The 26,136-nt window shown below is 48.0% G+C and overlaps 2 protein-coding genes across 4 annotated transcripts in view; one reads left to right on the forward strand and one right to left on the reverse strand.

Moving 5' to 3' along the window:
- Positions 1 to 24,969, forward strand: part of ppef2b (protein phosphatase with EF-hand domain 2b) — a 31,395-nt gene extending 6,426 nt beyond the window's left edge. For 2 of the 3 annotated variants that reach the window (XM_079898495.1, XM_079898496.1), the window contains 6 exons: positions 1,444 to 1,629; positions 2,327 to 2,469; positions 5,262 to 5,368; positions 10,406 to 10,569; positions 17,032 to 17,119; positions 22,902 to 24,969. In XM_079898495.1, coding sequence (XP_079754621.1) covers positions 1,444 to 1,629; positions 2,327 to 2,469; positions 5,262 to 5,368; positions 10,406 to 10,569; positions 17,032 to 17,119; positions 22,902 to 23,110 — 897 coding nt within the window. In that variant the 3' untranslated portion in view covers positions 23,111 to 24,969. Of the gene's footprint in view, positions 1 to 1,443; positions 1,630 to 2,326; positions 2,470 to 5,261; positions 5,369 to 7,566; positions 7,793 to 10,405; positions 10,570 to 17,031; positions 17,120 to 22,901 lie in introns of those variants that run through there. The other variant, XM_079898497.1, reaches the window with a different exon arrangement.
- nup54 (nucleoporin 54) overlaps positions 23,172 to 26,136 on the reverse strand; it is a 26,574-nt gene continuing 23,609 nt past the window's right edge. Inside the window, 1 exon segment of the mRNA XM_079898498.1 lies at positions 23,172 to 23,594. Coding sequence (XP_079754624.1) covers positions 23,466 to 23,594 — 129 coding nt within the window. The 3' untranslated portion in view covers positions 23,172 to 23,465.

Consider the following 26,136-nt stretch of genomic DNA (forward strand, 5'->3'; position numbering starts at 1 on the left):
TATTTAACCGCAGCAAAACTGGACATGAGTCACGAATTTTGTCATCCTTATTTGAGTTAAGAGAACTGATAGGGATGTTCTTTTAATTGTTATTCAAGCAATGTATGTCTCGTGAGTCGTTACCAACTCACCATGAACACACTTCACCGATGATCTCACTCGCGGTTCTCTCTGCCCGACTCTGGCTGGATCAGCAGGTTGCAGAATGTGTGGCGCGTTATACACGAGTGTTGCCAACAGGGACGGTGTAGAGTGCCCTCTGGTGGACAAACTATACAACGCCAACACTCATAACATGGTTGAAGGGTGTTTCGTCCGTTTTTATTTTATTTTTGAAATATTCATTTATCGGCCGTTATAAATGCCGATACCGATAGTTTTGAAAATGCCTAATATCGGCCGATAATATCGGCCTGCCGATATATCGGTCGGGCTCTAAAACACACACACTTTCACTCACTCCTGTGTTTCTCTTTGTTTCTCTCACTCTATCACAGTACAAATCTGAGGAAAACCTTAGACAAAACTACTATGGCAGTACCATAGTACAGTGATGAGATCAGATGGTAATATCATGGTACTTTTATATATGCCGTGGTACTGAGTGATTACCATAATTTACTTTAAAGAATGCCATGGTATTACCATGGTATAAAACCAAATAAACCATGGAAATACCATGGTATTTTTTTTCTTTTTTTCTGGTGTTTGTGCAGCTAGTTGTGTTAAAGTTTTTCAATAGGTGACGTAATCGTGTTTGGCTTGTGTTGTCATTTGCTGTAATCGAATTGCTCTGAACTTACTGTACTAACCCTTACCTAAGTTGATCGTAGAACTATTGCCACCAACGGTCTCTACGATCAACTTAGGCTTACGATGACTTTGGGAAATGCAGCCCTGGTTCTGTGTGATTTAGTCTAAGTAGATGTTGGTGAAACTGCAAGACTAAAAGACCAGCTGAGAAACACAACAGAGTTTAATGGTCATTTTAAAAGAATCATCTTGGTCATTTAGGTCAGTGTTTCCTAACTCTGGCCCTCAACAGGACAGATTTTGAAGGTCTCTCTCATCAGACACACCTTGTTCAGGTCTTGCAGTCTCTACTACCGACTGTTGAATCATGTCTGTTTCGTTAAGGTGACATACACTGTTGGACTAAAGCAGCACACGTATCCCTCCACGCTTCTGAGAATGATTTTTATTTGCTCTTTGTTGGCAGTTTTTACTCCACATGTACTATTGATTTAACAAGGTTTGTAGTTTTTTTGTTGTTGTCTACATCACTTTCAAGCCAATAAACAGAGCAAAATGGTGCTTTGGATAATTTAGGACAGCACAATGTTCATGTAAATATGATCTGAGGTGCTTTAGCAACATAATCCAGTTTGATCCAAGAGACTGTTAAAGTGTTAATGTGGAGTTTGTGTCTCACACACACTGCAGATAGTGGATGTTCTGTGGAGTGACCCGATGTCTCAGAATGGTTGTGTCCCGAATGAGGTCCGAGGGGGCGGGTGTTACTGGGGGCCGGACGTCACACAGGAGGTGCTGGACAGACACAAACTGAAACTGCTCATCAGATCACATGAGTGCAAACAGGAGGGTTATGAGTTCTGCCACAACGGCAGGGTGAGAAGTTTATTTACCCATCCATCTATCCATCCATCCATTTACCCATCTATCCATCCATTTATCCATCCATCCATCCATCCATTCATCCATCCACCCATCCATCCATCCACCCATCAATTTACCCATCCATCAGTTTACCCATCCATCCATCTACCATCTATTTATCCATCCATCCATCCATCCACCCATCCATCCATCCATCCATCCCTCCATCCATCCATCCATCCATCCCTCCATCCATCAATTTACCATCCATCTACCCATCCATTTATCCATCCACCCATCCCTCCATCCATCAATTTACCCATCCATCCATCCATTTACCCATCTACCCATCCATTTATCCATCCACCCATCCACCCATCCATTCACCCATCCCTCCATCCATCCATCCATCCATCCATCCACCCATCAATTTACCCATCCATCCATCTACCCATCCATTTATCCATTCACCCATCCCTCCATCCATCCATTCATCCATCCCCCATCCCTCCATCCATCCATTTATCCATTCACCCATCCATCCATCCATTCATTCACTATCCATCCATCCATCCATCCATCCACCCTTTGATCCATCCATTCACTATCCATCCATCTATCAATTTACCCATCTGTTAACTGGATGGGTGGATAGAGAATAGGGTTTGCTGTAATCTGTTCTGAAAGGTCGATTGTTTTGCATTTGCAGGTTTTGACAATATTCTCAGCCTCTAATTACTATGATGTGGGCAGCAACAGAGGCGCTTACATTCGTTTGGGCCCCGACCTCATTCCTCATTTCAAACAGTTTCAGGCCAGCAGATCGACACGAGAGCTCACACTCAGACAGAGGTAAACACACACACGCGCGCACACACACACCCACGTCTGCAGTATTTAAATCTGAAATCAGTTAAGTTGTTTATTTTATTTATAAAGCACATTTTAAGACAACCAAGGTTGCTCAAAGTGATGTACATCAATAGTAAAAAAGAATAATAAGAGAGTCCAAAGAAACGAGCAATACAATAAAAATTAAAGAAACATACAACAAAGAAAAAAACATCTATGATTGTGCAATCGAGTCTAAAACATCAGTGCACTCAGAGGTAAAAGAAGAGAGTAATTCATCCCCACACAAACTCATAAGCGGCTCTCACTGTCCTCATTCAAAGAGCAATCTCATTATACACCGTACAAAAGTCAAAGCAGTTCTCGAGTTTAGTTCAGTTTCCATCATCGTATATATGTTGGCACGCATGGGATATAAAAATAAAATATTAAAAACAACAGACTTGTGATCAGAAAACCCTATATCAATGATTTCAAAGTCACAAACAGTCAAACCACAGGAAAAGACAAGGTGTACATGTTCATGCGTCGGACATTGTGCGTCAGCTGAACGAATCAATGAGATTAAAAAAAAACTCTTGTCAGTAAATCAGATGGGCAACAGACATGAATATTAAAATCCCCATGGATCAAGAGTCCATCATAATTCGTCATAATTCCTCCCAAAAAATCAGTGAATTCAGTAATGAAGTGGCCGATACACATCAATCTGGAGAAATGGTCAAATTTCATACTCCGACACACAAATTTCCTTTTCCTTCTGGTTGGAAGGAAAATGTCCCTTCTCTGTAAAGGACTGAGATCGCCCACATTTTTTCAAGTCTCTGTTATAAAATAAAAAAATCTAAGCAATGAAGTCATGCACGATAAAAATCTTGTTTACCACTGATCTTGGATTAATCAAGGACAACTTTGCTGAAATCTGTTCATGGGCCACCTGTGATACAAGACACAGCGGATAAAGATTTACTAAGTTCACCAGCAGAGATGAGGCAGAAACACCTGGGAAGGAGGAGAGACTGACTTCCGTCTGGCGGAGAAGCTCGCCTGTGACATCACTTCCTCCCCGGAGCATGCGGAATGACCAGCGTAGACTCTCCGGTCTCGAGAACTCGAGTGGTCGAACTTGATTCTCTTAAATCCTGTTTAATCCATTTCTCGACAGAGTTTAGAATAAGGTGAGGCGTTTGCTTGTCGTAAACTAGTAGAGTTGAAATATGTTGAAAAACACAAACGACCAGCTGCAGACGGCAGGACACACACACACACTGAAGAGCCTGTTCCACCACAACGGCCTTCATGGCTGAACTCTAAACACAAATCTTGTGCAGTTCAGTCTGAAATGTTTAGTTTTCTTGTTTTATTAACACAGTTCAGGAGGAGCACGTTCAGATAATTAACACTTACACGAGTGAAGAGCATTCTGTTAATCAACGATAAGAGGTATACATACCTTACCTCTGTTCGTTGACACGTTATCAGTATCTTTGCTCGCCGTTTTGCTACTACTAGGCCAATCTTCATCGCCCCATCGAGACTTTCAAATTCCTCCCCGTCTTCCTCCTACCGCTCAGCCGTCCAGACGATTCCACCAATCGGGAAGTGGACAGTAGTAGGATTGAGGCAAGAACTGGGTAATTCTGACGTGCAGTTCTCACGGAAAATGAACAAAGCGGAACTGTACGATCTCTACGTTATCTTACAATCAGCCACCCTCTCCCCTCAGCCTCTCAGTCCTATCCTCCCGCTGGTCATAACCCGTTTCCTTTTCAGTGGCCTCCAGCTCCAGTAGCCCAAACAAGCTCTGTCTCCACTCGCAGCACAAGCACACATATCCCATTTTCATCCTTCCTTTCCTTCCTATCCTCCAACAAATTTTCCCTTCCAAGCCCCAGAGAGTGATCCAAGCGTGAGGCCGCTGCCGACATTCCCAGCCTCGGCTCATATCACTTCCAGCTCTCTCCTACCATCTAAATCACAATACTCTCTCTTCACAGCAACACCAAGGCCCGGCAACCCAAAACCTTTCAGACCTATCAGTTCTCGACAGTGAAACAATCGCATACTTAATCAAACAAAGCAAAACAGACCAAGCTAAAAAAGGTTATTCTATTTATATTTTCAATCTCTCTTCTCCAGTACAACCATACCAAACCGTTCTTGCATACATCCAATTCAGAAATTCACAGGCTAAATCTCCTTTTGAACCTCTTTTTATAGACGACTCCATCAAACCCGTCACATGCTTTTGGTCCCAAAAACACCTCAAATCCGTCCTCCAGCAATCAGGCATCTCCGCGCAATTTTTCCAGTCACTCTTTCCGCATTGTGGCAGAAACCAAAAAGGCCACATCAAAAAAGCCCATCAAACCCTCATCGGCTAAACAATACCGTGAGTCTTGATCTCCCGTCAGACACTGCGAGAACTCTCAGGTTGAGCATCAATGCTTTACTCCCATCCGCCCGCGAGGCTTACCCATCCGGTGAGTCTTGATCTCCTGTCCGACGCCGCGAGAGCCTCCCGGCCGGGCGTTTCAAACTTCCACGCTTCTTCTCGAAACGCCAGCCTCCTTTTATTTGGGGGGGGGGGTCTTTAGTCTGGCTGTCCTCTGCTCTTTAGCTTTTTGGGGGAGTGCTCTGGGTTAGGGCCAAATCCCGAGCTAGGAGCCCCCCGCCCCCATAAAGCTTTACTCCCTCTAATTATATGTAAGTGTGAACTTGTGAATTATTGTATCAAATTAGTGGGATAATGTGATTGTAAAACTTTATTGTGTGTGTGTGTGTGTGTTTAGTGTGGGACGAACAGAACGTTCTGCATTACAGGCTCTGAGGATGCAGCTGTTCACACACACATCTGCCCTGATTCGAGAATTTCAGGAATACGACCCACAGTGTACAGGTACTACACACACTCTCACACTCACACACACACTCTACACACACAGGTCAAGAGCAGGTCATGTTGCTACAGCTTCTTACACACCCTGCATGTGTGTGTGTGTGTGTGTGTGTGTGAGAAACAGAGTGTCTGTGTGTTCATCATCGTCATCATCATCAGCAGCTGTTCTTCTGTCCTCTGGTGTGTGTGTTCTTCTGCCCTCAGGTGTGTGTGCTCTTCTGTGCTCAGGTGTGTGTGCTCTTCTGTCCTCAGGTGTGTGTGTTCTTCTGTCCTCAGGTGTGTGTGTTCTTCTGTCCTCAGGTGTGTGTGTTCTTCTGTCCTCAGGTGTGTGTATTCTTCTGTGCTCAGGTGTGTGTGTTCTTCTGTCCTCAGGTGTGTGTGCTCTTCTGTCCTCAGGTGTGTGTGTTCTTCTGTCCTCAGGTGTGTGTGTTCTTCTGTCCTCTGGTGTGTGTGTTCTTCTGCCCTCAGGTGTGTGTGCTCTTCTGTCCTCAGGTGTGTGTGTTCTTCTGTCCTCAGGTGTGTGTGTTCTTCTGTCCTCAGGTGTGTGTGTTCTTCTGTCCTCAGGTGTGTGTATTCTTCTGTGCTCAGGTGTGTGTGTTCTTCTGTCTTCAGAAGTGTGTTCTGTGCTCAGGAGTGTGTGCTCTTCTGTCCTCAGGTGTGTGTGTTCTTCTGTGCTCAGGTGTGTGTGTTCTTCTGTCCTCAGGTGTGTGTGTGTTCTTCTGTCCTCTGGTGTGTGTGCTCTTCTGTCCTCAGGTGTGTGTGTGTTCTTCTGTCCTCAGGTGTGTGTGCTCTTCTGTCCTCAGGTGTGTGTGTTCTTCTGTCCTCAGGTGTGTGTGTTCTTCTGTCCTCAGGTGTGTGTGCTCTTCTGTCCTCAGGTGTGTGTGTGTTCTTCTGTCCTCAGGTGTGTGTGTTCTTCTGTCCTCAGGTGTGTGTGTTCTTCTGTGCTCAGGTGTGTGTGTTCTTCTGTCCTCAGGTGTGTGTGCTCTTCTGTCCTCAGGTGTGTGTGCTCTTCTGTCCTCAGGTGTGTGTGTTCTTCTGTCCTCAGGTGTGTGTGTTCTTCTGTCCTCAGGTGTGTGTGCTCTTCTGTCCTCAGGTGTGTGTGTGTTCTTCTGTGCTCAGGTGTGTGTGTTCTTCTGTCCTCAGGTGTGTGTGTTCTTCTGTCCTCAGGTGTGTGTGCTCTTCTGTCCTCAGGTGTGTGTGCTCTTCTGTCCTCAGGTGTGTGTGTTCTTCTGCCCTCAGGTGTGTGTGCTCTTCTGTCCTCAGGTGTGTGTGCTCTTCTGTCCTCAGGTGTGTGTGTATTCTTCTGTGCTCAGGTGTGTGTGTTCTTCTGTCTTCAGAAGTGTGTTCTGTGCTCAGGAGTGTGTGCTCTTCTGTCCTCAGGTGTGTGTGTTCTTCTGTCCTCAGGTGTGTGTGTTCTTCTGTCCTCAGGTGTGTGTGCTCTTCTGTCCTCAGGTGTGTGTGCTCTTCTGTCCTCAGGTGTGTGTGCTCTTCTGTCCTCAGGTGTGTGTGCTCTTCTGTCCTCAGGTGTGTGTGCTCTTCTGTCCTCAGGTGTGTGTGTGTTCTTCTGTGCTCAGGTGTGTGTGCTCTTCTGTCCTCAGGTGTGTGTGTTCTTCTGTCCTCAGGTGTGTGTGCTCTTCTGTCCTCAGGTGTGTGTGCTCTTCTGTCCTCAGGTGTGTGTGCTCTTCTGTCCTCAGGTGTGTGTGTGTTCTTCTGTGCTCAGGTGTGTGTGTTCTTCTGTCCTCAGGTGTGTGTGCTCTTCTGTCCTCAGGTGTGTGTGTGTTCTTCTGTGCTCAGGTGTGTGTGTTCTTCTGTCTTCAGAAGTGTGTTCTGTGCTCAGGAGTGTGTGCTCTTCTGTCCTCAGGTGTGTGTGCTCTTCTGTCCTCAGGTGTGTGTGCTCTTCTGTCCTCAGGTGTGTGTGTGTTCTTCTGTCCTCAGGTGTGTGTGTTCTTCTGCCCTCAGGTGTGTGTGTTCTTCTGTCCTCAGGAGTGTGTGCTCTTCTGTCCTCAGGTGTGTGTGTTCTTCTGTGCTCAGGTGTGTGTGTTCTTCTGTCTTCAGAAGTGTGTTCTGTGCTCAGGAGTGTGTGCTCTTCTGTCCTCAGGTGTGTGTGCTCTTCTGTCCTCAGGTGTGTGTGTATTCTTCTGTGCTCAGGTGTGTGTGTTCTTCTGTCTTCAGAAGTGTGTGTGTTTTTCTGTCCTCAGGAGCAGAGGTGGGAGTAAGTCACACATGTGCAAGTCTCAAGTCTTAACCTTCAAGTCTCAAGCAAGTCCAAGTCAATTTTGTGAAAAGCAAGTCAAGTCAAGTCAAGTCACTGCTTTATGCCAAGCAAGTCAAGTCAAGTCGTAGCTTGGGTCACAAGTCACTGGCAAGTCATACAAACGTTTGATGATTTCACTGAATTTATATATTAAAATAAGTTAAAACTACAGAAGTTGTGGACTATGGTTTTATTTGCAGCATTTTTTTAAATATGCATTTACACATACAGCTGAGTGGTTACTACAATAAAAATCTAAAAAATAAAAAATAAATACAATTTAAAACTACATAGCCTAAAATGTAAATGTAACTGAAATTAGGCCAACATTAAAGCATGAAAAAATAAATATGCCTCAAACATTGCAGAAGACCATTAAAAGGTATTAAACAATTCACAATTCAAGTATAATGGTTCCTATGCCACCAAATGGCATTCTTCAAACTGGCATCCCCTTTATATTAGTTGTATAGGCTATGTTTAATTATGAAGTTAAAACCGCCAATAGGTGCCGCCAAATCACCGTCTTAATGTGCGAGTCATAGAAGCATTCATTCAACTGATTTGTTAAAAACGGCAGATTCGTTCTGGAATAAGCAACTAGGTCACTGAATCACAAATACGCATAACTCTTTCTGTGGCTTGTTTGGAACTATTGTCATTGGAGAAATAGAGCAAAAACAGAGAATATTTGGAATATTATGTCTAAAATGTCACATCACAATATTCACTCTTTGTTTACTGAACTGTTTTATAAAATCATTATCACATTTGCAATCGCGCCAATATTCTGGAAATATTTTTTAATATATGTTATAATTATGAAAATAACTCATACTAGGGCAATTTTTCCACCACATTTTGAATTTTGGGTGCATATTAATTCTGCTGGCATTTTGCCCCCAACAGATAACATCTAACCCTGCTTTAAGAGAAACATAAAACACAACAAAACATTAACAGTTTTCTATGTTGTTTTTCGTCATTGGAAAGAACTACATATTTGGCTTTAAAGCATGATTGGAAAGAAATGTGGCAAATGTTATACAAAACATATGCCATCATTAATTATCATTTGAATATTGACAACATTAAGCTACATTTGCAAACATAATTGTGTATAAAGAGGCATGCTGTTTTGACCAATATTCTCTCTAGATTTAAAGATAGTCAAATTAACTATAACAAACAGGTTAAACAAGCCATAGCTTACTTTTAGACGTGGTGAATGAAGTTCGACTGTTCGAGCTTGTGATGGTCGTCCGATATCCCTTGCCAGTTATTATGCATGCAGCAAATCTTCTTGTGTGAATATGGTCAATTTTAGTGTTTATATCCCAAAAAAAACGATGCTGGGAGATGTTTTTGTATTTAGCGCGCTCACCGCGATATGTGTTTTTTCTGGGCTTGTGCAGCGTCACGCAATCGCGCAGAATCTGATGACTGGCGTCAATGGTTCCGTTGCTTTCATTTTGTTCATCAATTGATGTTGCGATGATTTATATAAAAATGTATATCAAGTCATTCTCGAGTCATACAGTTCTAATCAAGTCAAGTCTCGAGTCATTGGATCTCAAGTCAAAGTCGAGTCATTTTCTTAATTTAGTCAAGCAAGTCTCAAGTCCTTAAATTTGCGACTCGAGTCTGACTCGAGTCAAGTCATGTGACTCGAGTCCCCCATCTCTGCTCAGGAGTGTGTGTTCTTCTGTCCTCAGGTGTGTGTGTGTGTTCTTCTGTGCTCAGGTGTGTGTGTGTGTTCTTCTGTCCTCTGGTGTGTGTGTTCTTCTGTGCTCAGGTGTGTGTGCTCTTCTGTCCTCAGGTGTGTGTGTGTGTGTGTGTACTCTTCTGTCCTCCCGTGTGTGTGTTCTTCTGTCCTCAGGAGAGTGTGTGTGTGTGTGTGTGTGTGTGTGTGTGTGTGTGTGTGTACTCTTCTGTCCTCCCGTGTGTGTGTTCTTCTGTCCTCAGGAGAGTGTGTGTGTGTGTGTGTGTGTGTTCTTCTGTCCTCCGGTGTGTGTGTGCTCTTCTGTCCTCCGGTGTGTGTGTGCTCTTCTGTCCTCCGGTGTGTGTGTGTGTGTTCTTCTGTGCTCAGGTGTGTGTGTTCTTCTGTCCTCAGGAGAGTGTGTGTGTGTGTGTGTGTGTTCTTCTGTCCTCCGGTGTGTGTGTGCTCTTCTGTCCTCCGGTGTGTGTGTGTTCTTCTGTCCTCCGGTGTGTGTGTGCTCTTCTGTCCTCCGGTGTGTGTGTGCTCTTCTGTCCTCCGGTGTGTGTGTGTGTGTTCTTCTGTGCTCAGGTGTGTGTGCTCTTCTGTCCTCAGGTGTGTGTGTTCTTCTGTCCTCAGGAGTGTGTGTGTGTTCTTCTGTCCTCAGGTGTGTGTGTTCTTCTGTCCTCAGGAGTGTGTGTGTGTGTTCTTCTGTCCTCAGGTGTGTGTGTTCTTCTGTCCTCAGGAGTGTGTGTGTGTTCTTCTGTCCTCAGGAGTGTGTGTGTGTTCTTCTGTCCTCAGGAGTGTGTGTGTGTTCTTCTGTCCTCAGGTGTGTGTGTGTGTGTGTTCTTCTGTCCTCCGGTGTGTGTGTGCTCTTCTGTCCTCAAGTGTGTGTGTGTGCTCTTCTGTCCTCAGGAGTGTGTGTTCTTCTGTCCTCAGGAGTGTGTGCTCTTCTGTCCTCAGTTGTGTGTGCTCCTCTGTCCTCAGTTGTGTGTTTGTTCTTCTGTCCTCAGTTGTGTGTGTGTTCTTCTGTCCTCAGGTGTGTGTGTTCTTCTGTCCTCAGGTGTGTGTGTTCTTCTGTCCTCAGGTGTGATCTCTGTGAAGCACTGGGCCGAGGCTGTGGAGAAGGTGCTGCGGCTCAGTCTGCCCTGGAGGGTTCTGCGGGCTCAGCTGGTGACCAGCACACAGGACGGGATGCTCAACTACCAGCACTGGCTCAACCAGCTGTCCGTCATCCAGACACACACTGAGGCGAGTGGAGAGAGGGAGAGAGGGGGGGAGAGGGAGAGAGAGAGGGAGAGAGAGAGGGAGAGGGGAGGGGAGGAGGGAGAGAGAGAGGGAGAGAGGGAGGGAGAGGGGGGAGAGGGGGGGGAGGGAGAGAGAGAGGGAGGGAGAGAGAGAGGGAGGGAGGGGAGAGAGGAGGAGAGAGGAGGAGAGAGGAGGGGAGGGGAGGGGCTGGGAGAGGGAGAGGGGGAGAGAGAGGGGGAGAGGGGGAGAGGGAGAGGGAGGGAGAGAGAGAGGGAGAGAGAGAGAGAGAGGGAGGGAGTATATAGTGAACGGTCACATACGGGGAGACTCTTTTGGTTGTTATACCTTTAATTCTTTCCTGGGCAACAGTACTTATTTCATCATAGACATTGACCCAGTGCATCTCAGAGCATTCACAGTCAGTCCTCAAACACCTCTGTCAGACCACTGTACAATTACACTATATTTAAGACGAACTCATAACAATGAATCACACAGACAGCCCTCCCATTTACTGAAGCTCCAACAACCCTACAAGTGGACAAAAAAAGCACAGAAAATTATCAAAATGCAAAAGAAAGCTAAACGATCAAATTATTATTAGACAAATTTATAACTAACACATATTCACAAAATAAATTAGGCATAAATCTGGCACTAAGTGACATTACCAACATATTCCACCAAACAGCATCCATGTGCAATTTGAAAAAGAAATCATCAAAAAGAAAACCAAAAAACACCAACGAAATGTGGTTTGACAGTGAGTGCAAACATGTCCGAACAAGCCTGCGGGCCCCCCTGTATACCGGTCCCTGTTCAGTCGGATGGAAGCTGTAACGAGCTATGGTAACGAGTGGAAATAAGGTGTGTCCCCTTTAAGAGCTGCGTGCGCCCTGTTTAACTGTCGGCAGTCTGTATTGTATGTGTGCCTCGAACACCCCGTAAGCGGGTTGTTTCTGTTTGATGCTCATTCTTGTCCCATTTTTGTCTATCAAGTAATGCTGTGGACGGTAGAACGTGTGACAGACAGTTACACGAGTTCGACTGGGGAATAAACACAACGCGTTACAAATCGTCGGACATTGAACAAGCACAGCTAGCCTCCGAAGATGTCTAAGTTACTAATCCATCAACAAGAACGCCAGGTGCTTTTTAGCTCACACCAACGAGTGAAAGCTTGTCCGAGTGAAATACAATATAAGCAATATACTTACAAGTCCAACAGCATGTGAGGACGTGTTGGGGGAGGTGAGGTAGCCTATGCCGTAAAGCAGTCGAATTTTGTAGTTCTTTTTGTGCTCGGGTTACTACCCAAACCCCGAAGTTTAAAAGTACGATTAAAAACGATACAGACCCCGTCAGTTAATGGCAGACGTGTCATTCAACCTATAGTAAGTCGATGTACCATCACAAGAGTCTTGGAAATATATTATGAAGGTTAAAAAGTTACCTAGTGCTGCTTTAACTTCACAAAGACAAAAATAAAGATTTTTCAAAATAGATCCAGGTGTAGGGAAAATAAATACATCTTCAGAGCAGGAAACCAAGTCCTCCAACACACCCACGATTACACATATCTGGGACTAAAGCTGAGTTCAACAGGGAACTTTAATCTGGCTGTGAATGAACTGAAAGCAAAAGCAATGAGAGTCTGCTCTTTTGAATTGGGATTGGTTTGAATTGGGATTTCATGTCGAATAGTGTTTTTAATCATGTAGAAACATGATTAAAAACACTATTCGACATGAAATCCCAATTCAAACCTGGCTAAAAATCCTAAAAGCAATAATTGAACCCATTGCTCTGTATGGCAGCGAGATATGGGGACCTCTAAAAACCCAAGATTTTTCAAAATGGGAAAAAGAGGAAATCGAAACTCTGCAAACCCAAATTTGTAAAAGCATCCTAAAAGTAAACAGAGCGACACCAAACAACTCGTGCAGAGCTGAATTAGGACAATACCCCTTATTGATCAGCATCCAAAAAAGAGCTGTGAAGTTCTACCAGTATCTGAAGAACAGTGACCCGAGCTCATACCAGCTGAAGCCCTGCGGTGTCAGGAGCAGAACCGGCACCGGAGCGCAGTGACCCGAGCTCATACCAGCTGAAGCCCTGCGGTGTCAGGAGCAGAACCGGCACCGGAGCGCAGTGACCCGAGCTCATACCAGGCTGAAGCCCTGCGGTGTCAGGAGCAGAACCGGCACCGGAGCGCAGTGACCCGAGCTCATACCAGGCTGAAGCCCTGCGGTGTCAGGAGCAGAACTGGCACCGGAGCGCAGTGACCCGAGCTCATACCTGCTGAAGCCCTGCGGTGTCAGGAGCAGAACCGGCACCGGAGCGCAGTGACCCGAGCTCATACCAGGCTGAGGCCCTGCGGTGTCAGGAGCAGAACCGGCACCGGAGCGCAGTGACCCGAGCTCATACCTGCTGAAGCCCTGCAGTGTCAGGAGCAGAACCGGCACCGGAGCGCAGTGACCCGAGCTCATACCAGGCTGAGGCCCTGCGGTGTCAGGAGCAGAACCGGCACCGGAGCGCGGTGAACCAAGCTCATACCAGCTGAGGCCCTGTGGTGTCAGGAGCAGAACCGGCACCGGAGCGCAGTGACCCGAGCTCATACCAGCTGAAGCCCTGCGGTGTCAGGAGCAGAACCGGCACCGGAGCGCGGTGACCCGAGCTCATACCAGGCTGAGGCCCTGCGGTGTCAGGAGCAGAACCGGCACCGGAGCACAGTGACCCGAGCTCATACCAGGCTGAAGCCCTGCAGTGTCAGGAGCAGAACCGGCACCGGAGCACAGTGACCCGAGCTCATACCAGGCTGAGGCCCTGCGGTGTCAGGAGCAGAACCGGCACCGGAGCGCGGTGACCCGAGCTCATACCAGGCTGAGGCCCTGCGGTGTCAGGAGCAGAACCGGCACCGGAGCGCAGTGACCCGAGCTCATACCAGGCTGAAGCCCTGCAGTGTCAGGAGCAGAACCGGCACCGGAGCGCAGTGACCCGAGCTCATACCAGGCTGAGGCCCTGCGGTGTCAGGAGCAGAACCGGCACCGGAGCGCAGTGACCCGAGCTCATACCAGCTGAGGCCCTGTGGTGTCAGGAGCAGAACCGGCACCGGAGCGCAGTGACCCGAGCTCATACCAGGCTGAGGCCCTGCGGTGTCAGGAGCAGAACCGGCACCGGAGCGCAGTGACCCGAGCTCATACCAGGCTGAGGCCCTGCGGTGTCAGGAGCAGAACCGGCACCGGAGCGCAGTGACCCGAGCTCATACCAGGCTGAAGCCCTGCGGTGTCAGTAGCAGAACCGGCACCGGAGCGCAGTGACCCGAGCTCATACCAGCTGAAGCCCTGCGGTGTCAGGAGCAGAACCGGCACCGGAGCGCAGTGACCCGAGCTCATACCAGGCTGAAGCCCTGCGGTGTCAGGAGCAGAACCGGCACCGGAGCGCAGTGACCCGAGCTCATACCAGGCTGAAGCCCTGCGGTGTCAGGAGCAGAACTGGCACCGGAGCGCAGTGACCCGAGCTCATACCAGGCTGAGGCCCTGCGATGTCAGGAGCAGAACCGGCACCGGAGCGCAGTGACCCGAGCTCATACCAGGCTGAGGCCCTGCGATGTCAGGAGCAGAACCGGCACCGGAGCGCAGTGACCCGAGCTCATACCTGCTGAAGCCCTGCGGTGTCAGGAGCAGAACCGGCACCGGAGCGCGGTGACCCGAGCTCATACCAGGCTGAGGCCCTGCGGTGTCAGGAGCAGAACCGGCACCGGAGCGCAGTGACCCGAGCTCATACCAGGCTGAAGCCCTGCAGTGTCAGGAGCAGAACCGGCACCGGAGCGCAGTGACCCGAGCTCATACCAGGCTGAGGCCCTGCGGTGTCAGGAGCAGAACCGGCACCGGAGCGCGGTGACCCGAGCTCATACCAGGCTGAGGCCCTGCGGTGTCAGGAGCAGAACCGGCACCGGAGCACAGTGACCCGAGCTCATACCAGGCTGAAGCCCTGCGGTGTCAGGAGCAGAACCGGCACCGGAGCGCAGTGACCCGAGCTCATACCAGGCTGAGGCCCTGCGGTGTCAGGAGCAGAACCGGCACCGGAGCGCAGTGACCCGAGCTCATACCAGCTGAGGCCCTGTGGTGTCAGGAGCAGAACCGGCACCGGAGCGCAGTGACCCGAGCTCATACCAGGCTGAGGCCCTGCGGTGTCAGGAGCAGAACCGGCACCGGAGCGCAGTGACCCGAGCTCATACCAGGCTGAAGCCCTGCGGTGTCAGGAGCAGAACCGGCACCGGAGCGCAGTGACCCGAGCTCATACCAGCTGAAGCCCTGCGGTGTCAGGAGCAGAACCGGCACCGGAGCGCAGTGACCCGAGCTCATACCAGGCTGAAGCCCTGCGGTGTCAGGAGCAGAACCGGCACCGGAGCGCAGTGACCCGAGCTCATACCAGGCTGAAGCCCTGCGGTGTCAGGAGCAGAACTGGCACCGGAGCGCAGTGACCCGAGCTCATACCAGGCTGAGGCCCTGCGGTGTCAGGAGCAGAACCGGCACCGGAGCGCAGTGACCCGAGCTCATACCTGCTGAAGCCCTGCGGTGTCAGGAGCAGAACCGGCACCGGAGCGCAGTGACCCGAGCTCATACCAGGCTGAGGCCCTGCGGTGTCAGGAGCAGAACCGGCACCGGAGCGCAGTGACCCAAGCTCATACCAGGCTGAGGCCCTGCGGTGTCAGGAGCAGAACCGGCACCGGAGCGCAGTGACCCGAGCTCATACCAGGCTGAGGCCCTGCGGTGTCAGGAGCAGAACCGGCACCGGAGCGCAGTGACCCGAGCTCATACCAGGCTGAAGCCCTGCAGTGTCAGGAGCAGAACCGGCACCGGAGCGCAGTGACCCGAGCTCATACCTGCTGAAGCCCTGCGGTGTCAGGAGCAGAACCGGCACCGGAGCGCAGTGACCCGAGCTCATACCAGGCTGAAGCCCTGAGGTGTCAGGAGCAGAACCGGCACCGGAGCACAGTGACCCGAGCTCATACCAGCTGAAGCCCTGCAGTGTCAGGAGCAGAACCGGCACCGGAGCGCAGTGACCCGAGCTCATACCAGGCTGAGGCCCTGCGGTGTCAGGAGCAGAACCGGCACCGGAGCGCAGTGACCCGAGCTCATACCAGGCTGAGGCCCTGCGGTGTCAGGAGCAGAACCGGCACCGGAGCGCAGTGACCCGAGCTCATACCAGGCTGAGGCCCTGCGGTGTCAGGAGCAGAACCGGCACCGGAGCGCAGTGACCCGAGCTCATACCTGCTGAAGCCCTGCGGTGTCAGGAGCAGAACCGGCACCGGAGCGCAGTGACCCGAGCTCATACCAGGCTGAGGCCCTGCGGTGTCAGGAGCAGAACCGGCACCGGAGCGCAGTGACCCGAGCTCATACCTGCTGAAGCCCTGCGGTGTCAGGAGCAGAACCGGCACCGGAGCGCAGTGACCCGAGCTCATACCAGCTGAAGCCCTGCGGTGTCAGGAGCAGAACCGGCACCGGAGCGCAGTGACCCGAGCTCATACCAGGCTGAGGCCCTGCGGTGTCAGGAGCAGAACCGGCACCGGAGCGCAGTGACCCGAGCTCATACCAGCTGAAGCCCTGCGGTGTCAGGAGCAGAACCGGCACCGGAGCGCAGTGACCCCGAGCTCATACCAGCTGAGGCCCTGCGGTGTCAGGAGCAGAACCGGCACCGGAGCGCACTCTCACAGCTGATGCTGAAACTACAGCCAGACCAGCACTGCACTATCTGGCCCAACCAAATTATAAAATTACACAAACAAAATTACATTAGCTATTGGAAAGATGCTACTAAATCACAAAAGAAGATGGAACTCTATTTACACCTGAAAAGAGATTATAAACCAGCAGAATACCTGAGCCATAACTGTCAACCCTCCCGTTTTTCCCGGGATTCTCACGTATTTTATACCTTGCTATCCCACTATTATCCCGTTTAAATATTTTCCCGTATTTCTCCTGTATTTTTTATTCTTTCTATAAAATTTAAAAAAAAAAATCCCACTGGGCGCAAACCAGTTAAGCAGAAATTCCGCCCTGCAGCTAATTTCATTGGTTAAGGTTACAATGACGGGTAGGTTTAGGGATCAGTGTTTGGTGTAGGCTCCGCTGAAGTAGTTTTGGGGGGGGGGGGGGGATCGCGCGAAGAAGAAGAGCAGCATCCCGAGGATGGACGAACATGAGAGAGATGGCATTGGAGACTATGTATGTAATGTATTATGTATGTAATACAGAGATTATGTATTTATGTATGTTAATATCTGTGCAATTAATGTGTAGCTGCCTCTGCCATCTTCTGCTCAACAAGGCCGTTTATACTTGATCAAAAAGAGTTAAAACAACAATACTGTGTAATGGCTGCAAAGAACAAAAGCCACTTTAGTGATGAACTCGACTAGCTCAGTAAAGATGTGTGTGTGTTTGATTTTTTTGTCAGATTGCGAACACAGGTCTACTGGAGACGCTGTACAAACATCACTCAAACCTGGAAAGCATCTTCAGAATGATCGACACGGACCATTCAGGTGATCAGATGATTGCTCATAACCCGGATCTAACGGGTCTAAAAGAGTTTGAGTGTAGAGTGTGTGTTCATCAGGTCTGAGTGTAGTGTGAGTGTTCATCAGGTCTGAGTGTAGTGTGTGTGTTCATCTGGTCTGAGTGTAGTGTGTGTGTTCGTCAGGTCTGAGTGTAATACGAGTGTGTGTTCATCAGGTCTGAGTGTAGTGTGTGTGTTCATCTGGTCTGAGTGTAGTGTGTGTGTTCATCTGGTCTGAGTGTAGTGTGTGTGTTCGTCTGGTCTGAGTGTAGTGTGTGTGTTCGTCTGGTCTGAGTGTAGTGTGTGTGTTCGTCTGGTCTGAGTGTAGTGTGTGTGTTCATCTGGTCTGAGTGTAGTGTGTGTGTTCATCTGGTCTGAGTGTAGTGTGTGTGTTCCTCTGGTCTGAGTGTAGTGTGTGTGTTCATCTGGTCTGAGTGTAGTGTGTGTGTTCCTCTGGTCTGAGTGTAGTGTGTGTGTGTTCGTCAGGTCTGAGTGTAGTGTGTGTGTTCGTCAGGTCTGAGTGTAGTGTGTGTGTTCGTCTGGTCTGAGTGTAGTGTGTGTGTTCGTCAGGTCTGAGTGTAGTGTGTGTGTTCGTCAGGTCTGAGTGTAGTGTGTGTGTTCATCTGGTCTGAGTGTAGTGTGTGTGTTCATCTGGTCTGAGTGTAGTGTGTGTGTTCATCTGGTCTGAGTGTAGTGTGTGTTCGTCTGGTCTGAGTGTAGTGTGTGTGTTCGTCTGGTCTGAGTGTAGTGTGTGTGTTCATCTGGTCTGAGTGTAGTGTGTGTGTGTTCATCTGGTCTGAGTGTAGTGTGTGTGTTCATCTGGTCTGAGTGTAGTGTGTGTGTTCGTCAGGTCTGAGTGTAGTGTGTGTGTTCGTCAGGTCTGAGTGTAGTGTGTGTGTTCGTCAGGTCTGAGTGTAGTGTGTGTTCATCTGGTCTGAGTGTAGTGTGTGTGTTCATCTGGTCTGAGTGTAGTGTGTGTTCATCTGGTCTGAGTGTAGTGTGTGTGTTCGTCAGGTCTGAGTGTAGTGTGTGTGTTCATCTGGTCTGAGTGTAGTGTGTGTGTTCATCTGGTCTGAGTGTAGTGTGTGTGTTCGTCAGGTCTGAGTGTAGTGTGTGTGTTCGTCTGGTCTGAGTGTAGTGTGTGTGTTCATCAGGTCTGAGTGTAGTGTGTGTGTGTTCGTCAGGTCTGAGTAGTGTGTGTGTTTGTCAGGTCTGAGTGTAGTGTGTGTGTTCGTCAGGTCTGAGTGTAGTGTGTGTGTTCGTCTGGTCTGAGTGTAGTGTGTGTGTTCGTCTGGTCTGAGTGTAGTGTGTGTGTTCGTCTGGTCTGAGTGTAGTGTGTGTTCATCTGGTCTGAGTGTAGTGTGTGTGTTCATCTGGTCTGAGTGTAGAGTGTGTGTTCGTCAGGTCTGAGTGTAGTGTGTGTGTTCGTCTGGTCTGAGTGTAGTGTGTGTTCATCTGGTCTGAGTGTAGTGTGTGTGTTCATCTGGTCTGAGTGTAGTGTGTGTGTTCGTCTGGTCTGAGTGTAGTGTGTGTGTTCGTCTGGTCTGAGTGTAGTGTGTGTGTTCGTCTGGTCTGAGTGTAGTGTGTGTTCATCTGGTCTGAGTGTAGTGTGTGTGTTCATCTGGTCTGAGTGTAGTGTGTGTGTTCGTCAGGTCTGAGTGTAGTGTGTGTTCATCTGGTCTGAGTGTAGAGTGTGTGTTCGTCAGGTCTGAGTGTAGTGTGTGTGTTCATCTGGTCTGAGTGTAGTGTGTGTGTTCATCTGGTCTGAGTGTAGTGTGTGTGTTCGTCAGGTCTGAGTAGTGTGTGTGTTCATCTGGTCTGAGTGTAGTGTGTGTGTGTTCATCTGGTCTGAGTGTAGTGTGTGTGTTCATCTGGTCTGAGTGTAGTGTGTGTGTTCATCTGGTCTGAGTGTAGTGTGTGTTCGTCAGGTCTGAGTGTAGTGTGTGTGTTCGTCTGGTCTGAGTGTAGTGTGTGTGTTCATCTGGTCTGAGTGTAGTGTGTGTGTTCGTCAGGTCTGAGTGTAGTGTGTGTGTTCGTCTGGTCTGAGTGTAGTGTGTGTGTTCATCTGGTCTGAGTGTAGTGTGTGTGTTCGTCAGGTCTGAGTGTAGTGTGTGTGTTCATCTGGTCTGAGTGTAGTGTGTGTGTTCATCTGGTCTGAGTGTAGTGTGTGTGTTCGTCAGGTCTGAGTGTAGTGTGTGTTCATCTGGTCTGAGTGTAGTGTGTGTGTTCATCTGGTCTGAGTGTAGTGTGTGTGTTCATCTGGTCTGAGTGTAGTGTGTGTGTTCGTCAGGTCTGAGTGTAGTGTGTGTGTTCATCTGGTCTGAGTGTAGTGTGTGTGTTCATCTGGTCTGAGTGTAGTGTGTGTGTTCATCTGGTCTGAGTGTAGTGTGTGTGTTCATCTGGTCTGAGTGTAGTGTGTGTGTTCCTCTGGTCTGAGTGTAGTGTGTGTGTTCGTCAGGTCTGAGTGTAGTGTGTGTGTTCATCTGGTCTGAGTGTAGTGTGTGTGTGTGTTCATCTGGTCTGAGTGTAGTGTGTGTGTTCATCTGGTCTGAGTGTAGTGTGTGTGTTCGTCAGGTCTGAGTGTAGTGTGTGTGTTCATCTGGTCTGAGTGTAGTGTGTGTGTTCGTCTGGTCTGAGTGTAGTGTGTGTGTTCATCTGGTCTGAGTGTAGTGTGTGTGTTCATCTGGTCTGAGTGTAGTGTGTGTGTTCATCTGGTCTGAGTGTAGTGTGTGTGTTCATCTGGTCTGAGTGTAGTGTGTGTGTTCGTCAGGTCTGAGTGTAGTGTGTGTGTTCATCTGGTCTGAGTGTAGTGTGTGTGTTCATCTGGTCTGAGTGTAGTGTGTGTGTTCGTCAGGTCTGAGTGTAGTGTGTGTGTTCGTCTGGTCTGAGTGTAGTGTGTGTGTTCATCAGGTCTGAGTGTAGTGTGTGTGTGTTCGTCAGGTCTGAGTAGTGTGTGTGTTCATCTGGTCTGAGTGTAGTGTGTGTGTTCATCTGGTCTGAGTGTAGTGTGTGTGTTCGTCAGGTCTGAGTAGTGTGTGTGTTCGTCTGGTCTGAGTGTAGTGTGTGTGTGTTCATCTGGTCTGAGTGTAGTGTGTGTGTTCATCTGGTCTGAGTGTAGTGTGTGTGTTCATCTGGTCTGAGTGTAGTGTGTGTGTTCGTCTGGTCTGAGTGTAGTGTGTGTGTGTTCGTCAGGTCTGAGTGTAGTGTGTGTGTTCATCTGGTCTGAGTGTAGTGTGTGTGTTCATCTGGTCTGAGTGTAGTGTGTGTTCGTCTGGTCTGAGTGTAGTGTGTGTGTTCATCTGGTCTGAGTGTAGTGTGTGTGTTCGTCTGGTCTGAGTGTAGTGTGTGTGTTCATCTGGTCTGAGTGTAGTGTGTGTGTTCGTCTGGTCTGAGTGTAGAGTGTGTGTTCGTCAGGTCTGAGTGTAGTGTGTGTGTTCGTCTGGTCTGAGTGTAGTGTGTGTGTTCGTCTGGTCTGAGTGTAGTGTGTGTGTTCATCTGGTCTGAGTGTAGTGTGTGTGTTCGTCTGGTCTGAGTGTAGAGTGTGTGTTCGTCAGGTCTGAGTGTAGTGTGTGTGTTCGTCTGGTCTGAGTGTAGTGTGTGTGTTCATCTGGTCTGAGTGTAGTGTGTGTGTTCGTCAGGTCTGAGTGTAGTGTGTGTGTTCGTCAGGTCTGAGTGTAGTGTGTGTGTTCATCAGGTCTGAGTGTAGTGTGTGTGTTCATCTGGTCTGAGTGTAGTGTGTGTTCGTCTGGTCTGAGTGTAGTGTGTGTGTTCATCTGGTCTGAGTGTAGTGTGTGTGTTCGTCAGGTCTGAGTGTAGTGTGTGTGTTCGTCTGGTCTGAGTGTAGTGTGTGTGTTCGTCTGGTCTGAGTGTAGTGTGTGTGTTCATCTGGTCTGAGTGTAGTGTGTGTGTTCGTCTGGTCTGAGTGTAGAGTGTGTGTTCGTCAGGTCTGAGTGTAGTGTGTGTGTTCGTCTGGTCTGAGTGTAGTGTGTGTTCCTCTGGTCTGAGTGTAGTGTGTGTGTTCCTCTGGTCTGAGTGTAGTGTGTGTGTTCGTCAGGTCTGAGTGTAGTGTGTGTGTTCATCTGGTCTGAGTGTAGTGTGTGTGTTCCTCTGGTCTGAGTGTAGTGTGTGTGTTCGTCTGGTCTGAGTGTAGTGTGTGTGTTCATCTGGTCTGAGTGTAGTGTGTGTGTTCGTCAGGTCTGAGTGTAGTGTGTGTGTTCATCTGGTCTGAGTGTAGTGTGTGTGTTCATCTGGTCTGAGTGTAGTGTGTGTGTTCGTCTGGTCTGAGTGTAGTGTGTGTTCGTCAGGTCTGAGTGTAGTGTGTGTGTGTTCATCTGGTCTGAGTGTAGTGTGTGTGTTCGTCTGGTCTGAGTGTAGTGTGTGTTCATCTGGTCTGAGTGTAGTGTGTGTGTTCATCTGGTCTGAGTGTAGTGTGTGTGTTCGTCTGGTCTGAGTGTAGTGTGTGTGTTCGTCTGGTCTGAGTGTAGTGTGTGTGTTCATCTGGTCTGAGTGTAGTGTGTGTTCATCTGGTCTGAGTGTAGTGTGTGTGTTCATCTGGTCTGAGTGTAGTGTGTGTGTTCATCTGGTCTGAGTGTAGTGTGTGTGTTCGTCAGGTCTGAGTGTAGTGTGTGTGTGTTCGTCTGGTCTGAGTGTAGTGTGTGTGTTCGTCAGGTCTGAGTGTAGTGTGTGTGTTCGTCTGGTCTGAGTGTAGTGTGTGTGTTCGTCTGGTCTGAGTGTAGTGTGTGTGTTCATCTGGTCTGAGTGTAGTGTGTGTGTTCGTCAGGTCTGAGTGTAGTGTGTGTGTGTTCGTCTGGTCTGAGTGTAGTGTGTGTGTGTTCGTCAGGTCTGAGTGTAGTGTGTGTGTGTGTTCATCTGGTCTGAGTGTAGTGTGTGTGTTCGTCTGGTCTGAGTGTAGTGTGTGTGTTCATCTGGTCTGAGTGTAGTGTGTGTGTTCATCTGGTCTGAGTGTAGTGTGTGTGTTCGTCTGGTCTGAGTGTAGTGTGTGTGTTCATCTGGTCTGAGTGTAGTGTGTGTGTTCATCTGGTCTGAGTGTAGTGTGTGTGTTCATCAGGTCTGAGTGTAGTGTGTGTGTTCATCTGGTCTGAGTGTAGTGTGTGTTCATCTGGTCTGAGTGTAGTGTGTGTGTTCATCTGGTCTGAGTGTAGTGTGTGTGTTCGTCTGGTCTGAGTGTAGTGTGTGTGTTCATCTGGTCTGAGTGTAGTGTGTGTGTTCGTCAGGTCTGAGTGTAGTGTGTGTGTTCATCAGGTCTGAGTGTAGTGTGTGTGTTCATCTGGTCTGAGTGTAGTGTGTGTGTTCATCTGGTCTGAGTGTAGTGTGTGTGTTCATCAGGTCTGAGTGTAGTGTGTGTGTTCATCTGGTCTGAGTGTAGTGTGTGTGTTCATCTGGTCTGAGTGTAGTGTGTGTGTTCATCTGGTCTGAGTGTAGTGTGTGTGTTCGTCTGGTCTGAGTGTAGTGTGTGTGTTCGTCAGGTCTGAGTGTAGTGTGTGTGTTCATCAGGTCTGAGTGTAGTGTGTGTGTTCATCTGGTCTGAGTGTAGTGTGTGTGTTCATCTGGTCTGAGTGTAGTGTGTGTGTTCGTCAGGTCTGAGTGTAGTGTGTGTGTTCGTCTGGTCTGAGTGTAGTGTGTGTGTTCGTCAGGTCTGAGTGTAGTGTGTGTGTTCGTCAGGTCTGAGTGTAGTGTGTGTGTGTTCGTCAGGTCTGAGTGTAGTGTGTGTGTTCGTCAGGTCTGAGTGTAGTGTGTGTGTTCATCAGGTCTGATCTCGCTGGAGGAGTTCCACCAGACCTGGAGGCTGCTGAGTTCTCACCTGCAGACGGTCATCAGTGATGAAGCCATCGCAGAGCTGGCCGACAGCATCGACTTCAACAAGGACGGCAGCATCGACATCAACGAGTTCATGGAGGCGTTCCGGCTGGTGGAGCAGTGCAGAGGCGTGGGGGAAGATGAGCCGGCGCCCGAGTGAGAGCGGGAAACACGGATCGACCTTTATAACCGTCATGCTCATTAAATCATCAACACGTGAATCTCATAGTGAAACTTTATTAATCAATATAGACAGTAAAATAGTCCAGCTGATTGAAGGAAACATTCACACGCAAATGAGCAGCTGCAACAGATATCAGCGTTACTGAGGGGTCCGGTTCAGTCTCGGTTCGGTCTCGGTTCGGTCTCGGTTCAGTCTCGGTTCAGTCTCGGTTCAGTCTCGGTTCAGTCTCGGTTCAGTCTCGGTTCAGTCTCGGTTCAGTCTCGGTTCAGTCTCGGTTCAGTCTCGGTTCAGTCTCGGTCTCGGTTCAGTCTCGGTTCAGTCTCGGTTCAGTCTAGCTGAGTTTGCTGCTGCGCCCGTGAACGCTGTCCTGAAGCCCGTCCTCCACCGTCCTGATGTCGTCCAGGTCGTCTTTGATGACACTGATCAGGTGACTCAAGCCCTCCTGCTGATGCTTCAGGTGCTGAAAGATAAAGTGATGACAGTTGTGTTTCAGATAAAGCTGCTCATCTCCACAGTCATTCATGTATGAGGGACGGGTTATGGTTAGTGCATTAGCTGGAGCGGCCTGAAACATGCACTTGTGATGGACAGATGCACTTTTACGGACTTCCAAACACACACAGTCATTCACTGCCATTATAAAGCTGGAAGAGCAGGACATGTTTTAATATAACTCTGATAGTGTAAGTCTGACAGAAGAGTGTCACACACACCTAGGACGGGTTGAGGAGAGTAAATCATGGGCTAATTTTCATTTTTGGGGGAACTATCCCTTTAAAGAGCTAAAATAGATGTAAGTAATGGAGCGCTGCGGTCGTGACGTCAGAACCCGAGAGGATGAATAGCTGGCCGCTGGTTCCTCCAGATGTTCCTCTGGGTTTCTCAAGGTCTGTGGAAAACAGACAATTCTTGAACGATTTGTTCTACACACTCACCGCCAAACGTACTCTCTTGTTACTTATTAAAAACTAGAAACATGACGTGTTCTCAATATGGGTGTGTAATTACGTTGTAGAACAAAACTTCCGATTATCATCAGCTTGTGTTTGTCACAGGCTTCATTTCACTCAGAAACGGAAAACCCACAGGAACATCAATGGGAACCGGCGGACACTCATTATTCCTACAGTTTAGACATGTCGCACTATAAATATCTCCATACTTTCGCCAGCTGATTAATCACAGTAAATTAAAACTTTTTTTTTGTAATTTTTTTTAATGTTATGTTGTGTTTAAATATGCAAATAAAAGCATTTTCAAATAAAGGAAGAGAAATCTGAATGTCGGATAAAAACATTCAAATTCTTGTTTGATTTAGTTTTACAGAGAGGGTTTTGGATATAAATCAGAAGAAAATGCCAAAAAAAGACATTTTCACCGTGTTTTTAGGAGTAAAATGCAGATGATATATGAACAACCCTTCAGAATATAGTTATGAATGAAACTAATGTTTGGTGTGTGTAAAGAGATTTCTGACTCAAACTCACCGCCTGTTAAGATTGAAATCTACAGACGCAAATAGATACAGTGCCAATAAAATAAACACTTGAATGTGCATTTTGGATGTTTTCTTTACACTAGCCTGAAAGCAGCAGCAACATAGAGCTTTTTTTGCCACTCACACACACTCTCACACACACACGCACGCACGCACTCACACTCACACTCACACACACACACACACACACACACACACACTCACCTGTTTGATTTCTCTCAGCAGGTCGGCATCCACACACTCACACACTCACACTAGGGGTGCAACGGATCAAAAAACTCACGGTTCGGATCGTTTCTCAGATCAGAGTCACGGATCGGATCATTTTTCGGATCAGCAAAAAAAAAAAAAAAAAAAGACGACAAATAAACACAAGTTTTGTTAAATTAAAATATATAAAATCAACAGTGGGTGCGCGACGGGTTCATTCCATGAAGCGTGACTATAAACACACTGATAGCGTTTGTGATGGCTTTAGCCCGGTCTGATTGTGCAACGTTGAGCAGCCTTCGTTTTCACTCCTGTCAGCGAAACACCGGGGTGATGTCGCTTCAAATGCGTGGCCATGCTTGATGTGTTTCCACGGATGTCCCGATACCACTTTTTCACTTCCGATACGATACCGATGCCACAGCTTTGGCTATTTGCCGATACCGATATCAATCCGATATTTTTATTTTATTCTTGAACTAATACTACTAATAATAAAATATATGGAAGCACTTTCCTCAATTAGCCACATAAAAACATCTCACTCAAATGGAGAACAAATACTTCTCCAGTATATAGTCCACAGCAACAGCTGATAATGAAAGACTGCCACCCTTTATTCAAAAGACCTTGAGATATGTTTGGTAATTGTAGGCTACCTGAATGAATTTAAAATTAATTTGCTATATTTCAGATCAATATATTTGTTTCCTTAAAATTTTAATTAACTTTAACGTTATTCTCATCTGAATTATAAATCATTTATTTCTGTATAAAATGATACTACCATTAAAAACATTTGATTTTCTTTTTTAATCAATGTAGAATGTGTAACTTCAAAATAAACAGATTACTCTGTTTGAGGACAAGTAATGAAAACCAATGCAATATGATGAATGTCCAAAAGATGAGATAATTTTTGCTTTTAAACAGCATGTGTGTGTGTGTGTGTGTGTGTGTGTGTGTGTGATTGTTCGATCGCGCCCGTGCCTCTCTCTCTCTCTCTCTCTGACACACACATTCCAGCATACATCGCAGCCTGTTCATTTTGCTGCGTTCACACCATACGCGAATAGAGCGTCAAATTCGCGTCTAGTTCGATGCTTGAACAGTTTGAATCCTTTCGCGCGTCCAAAGCGAATAGGACGCGCCGCGCGCGTATAATGATAAAGCGAGCGTTTGAAGCGAAATAGACGCGTGTTCCAGGGAAGCCAAAATGCTCCCATACAGGGGATTTAAATGACGCGGGGCGTTCAAGCTCCTCCGTTCGCCATGACCACGCTGTGTGTGGACT

Source organism: Squalius cephalus (assembly GCF_949319135.1).
Source record: "Squalius cephalus genome assembly, chromosome: 17".
Taxonomy (NCBI): domain Eukaryota; kingdom Metazoa; phylum Chordata; class Actinopteri; order Cypriniformes; family Leuciscidae; genus Squalius; species Squalius cephalus.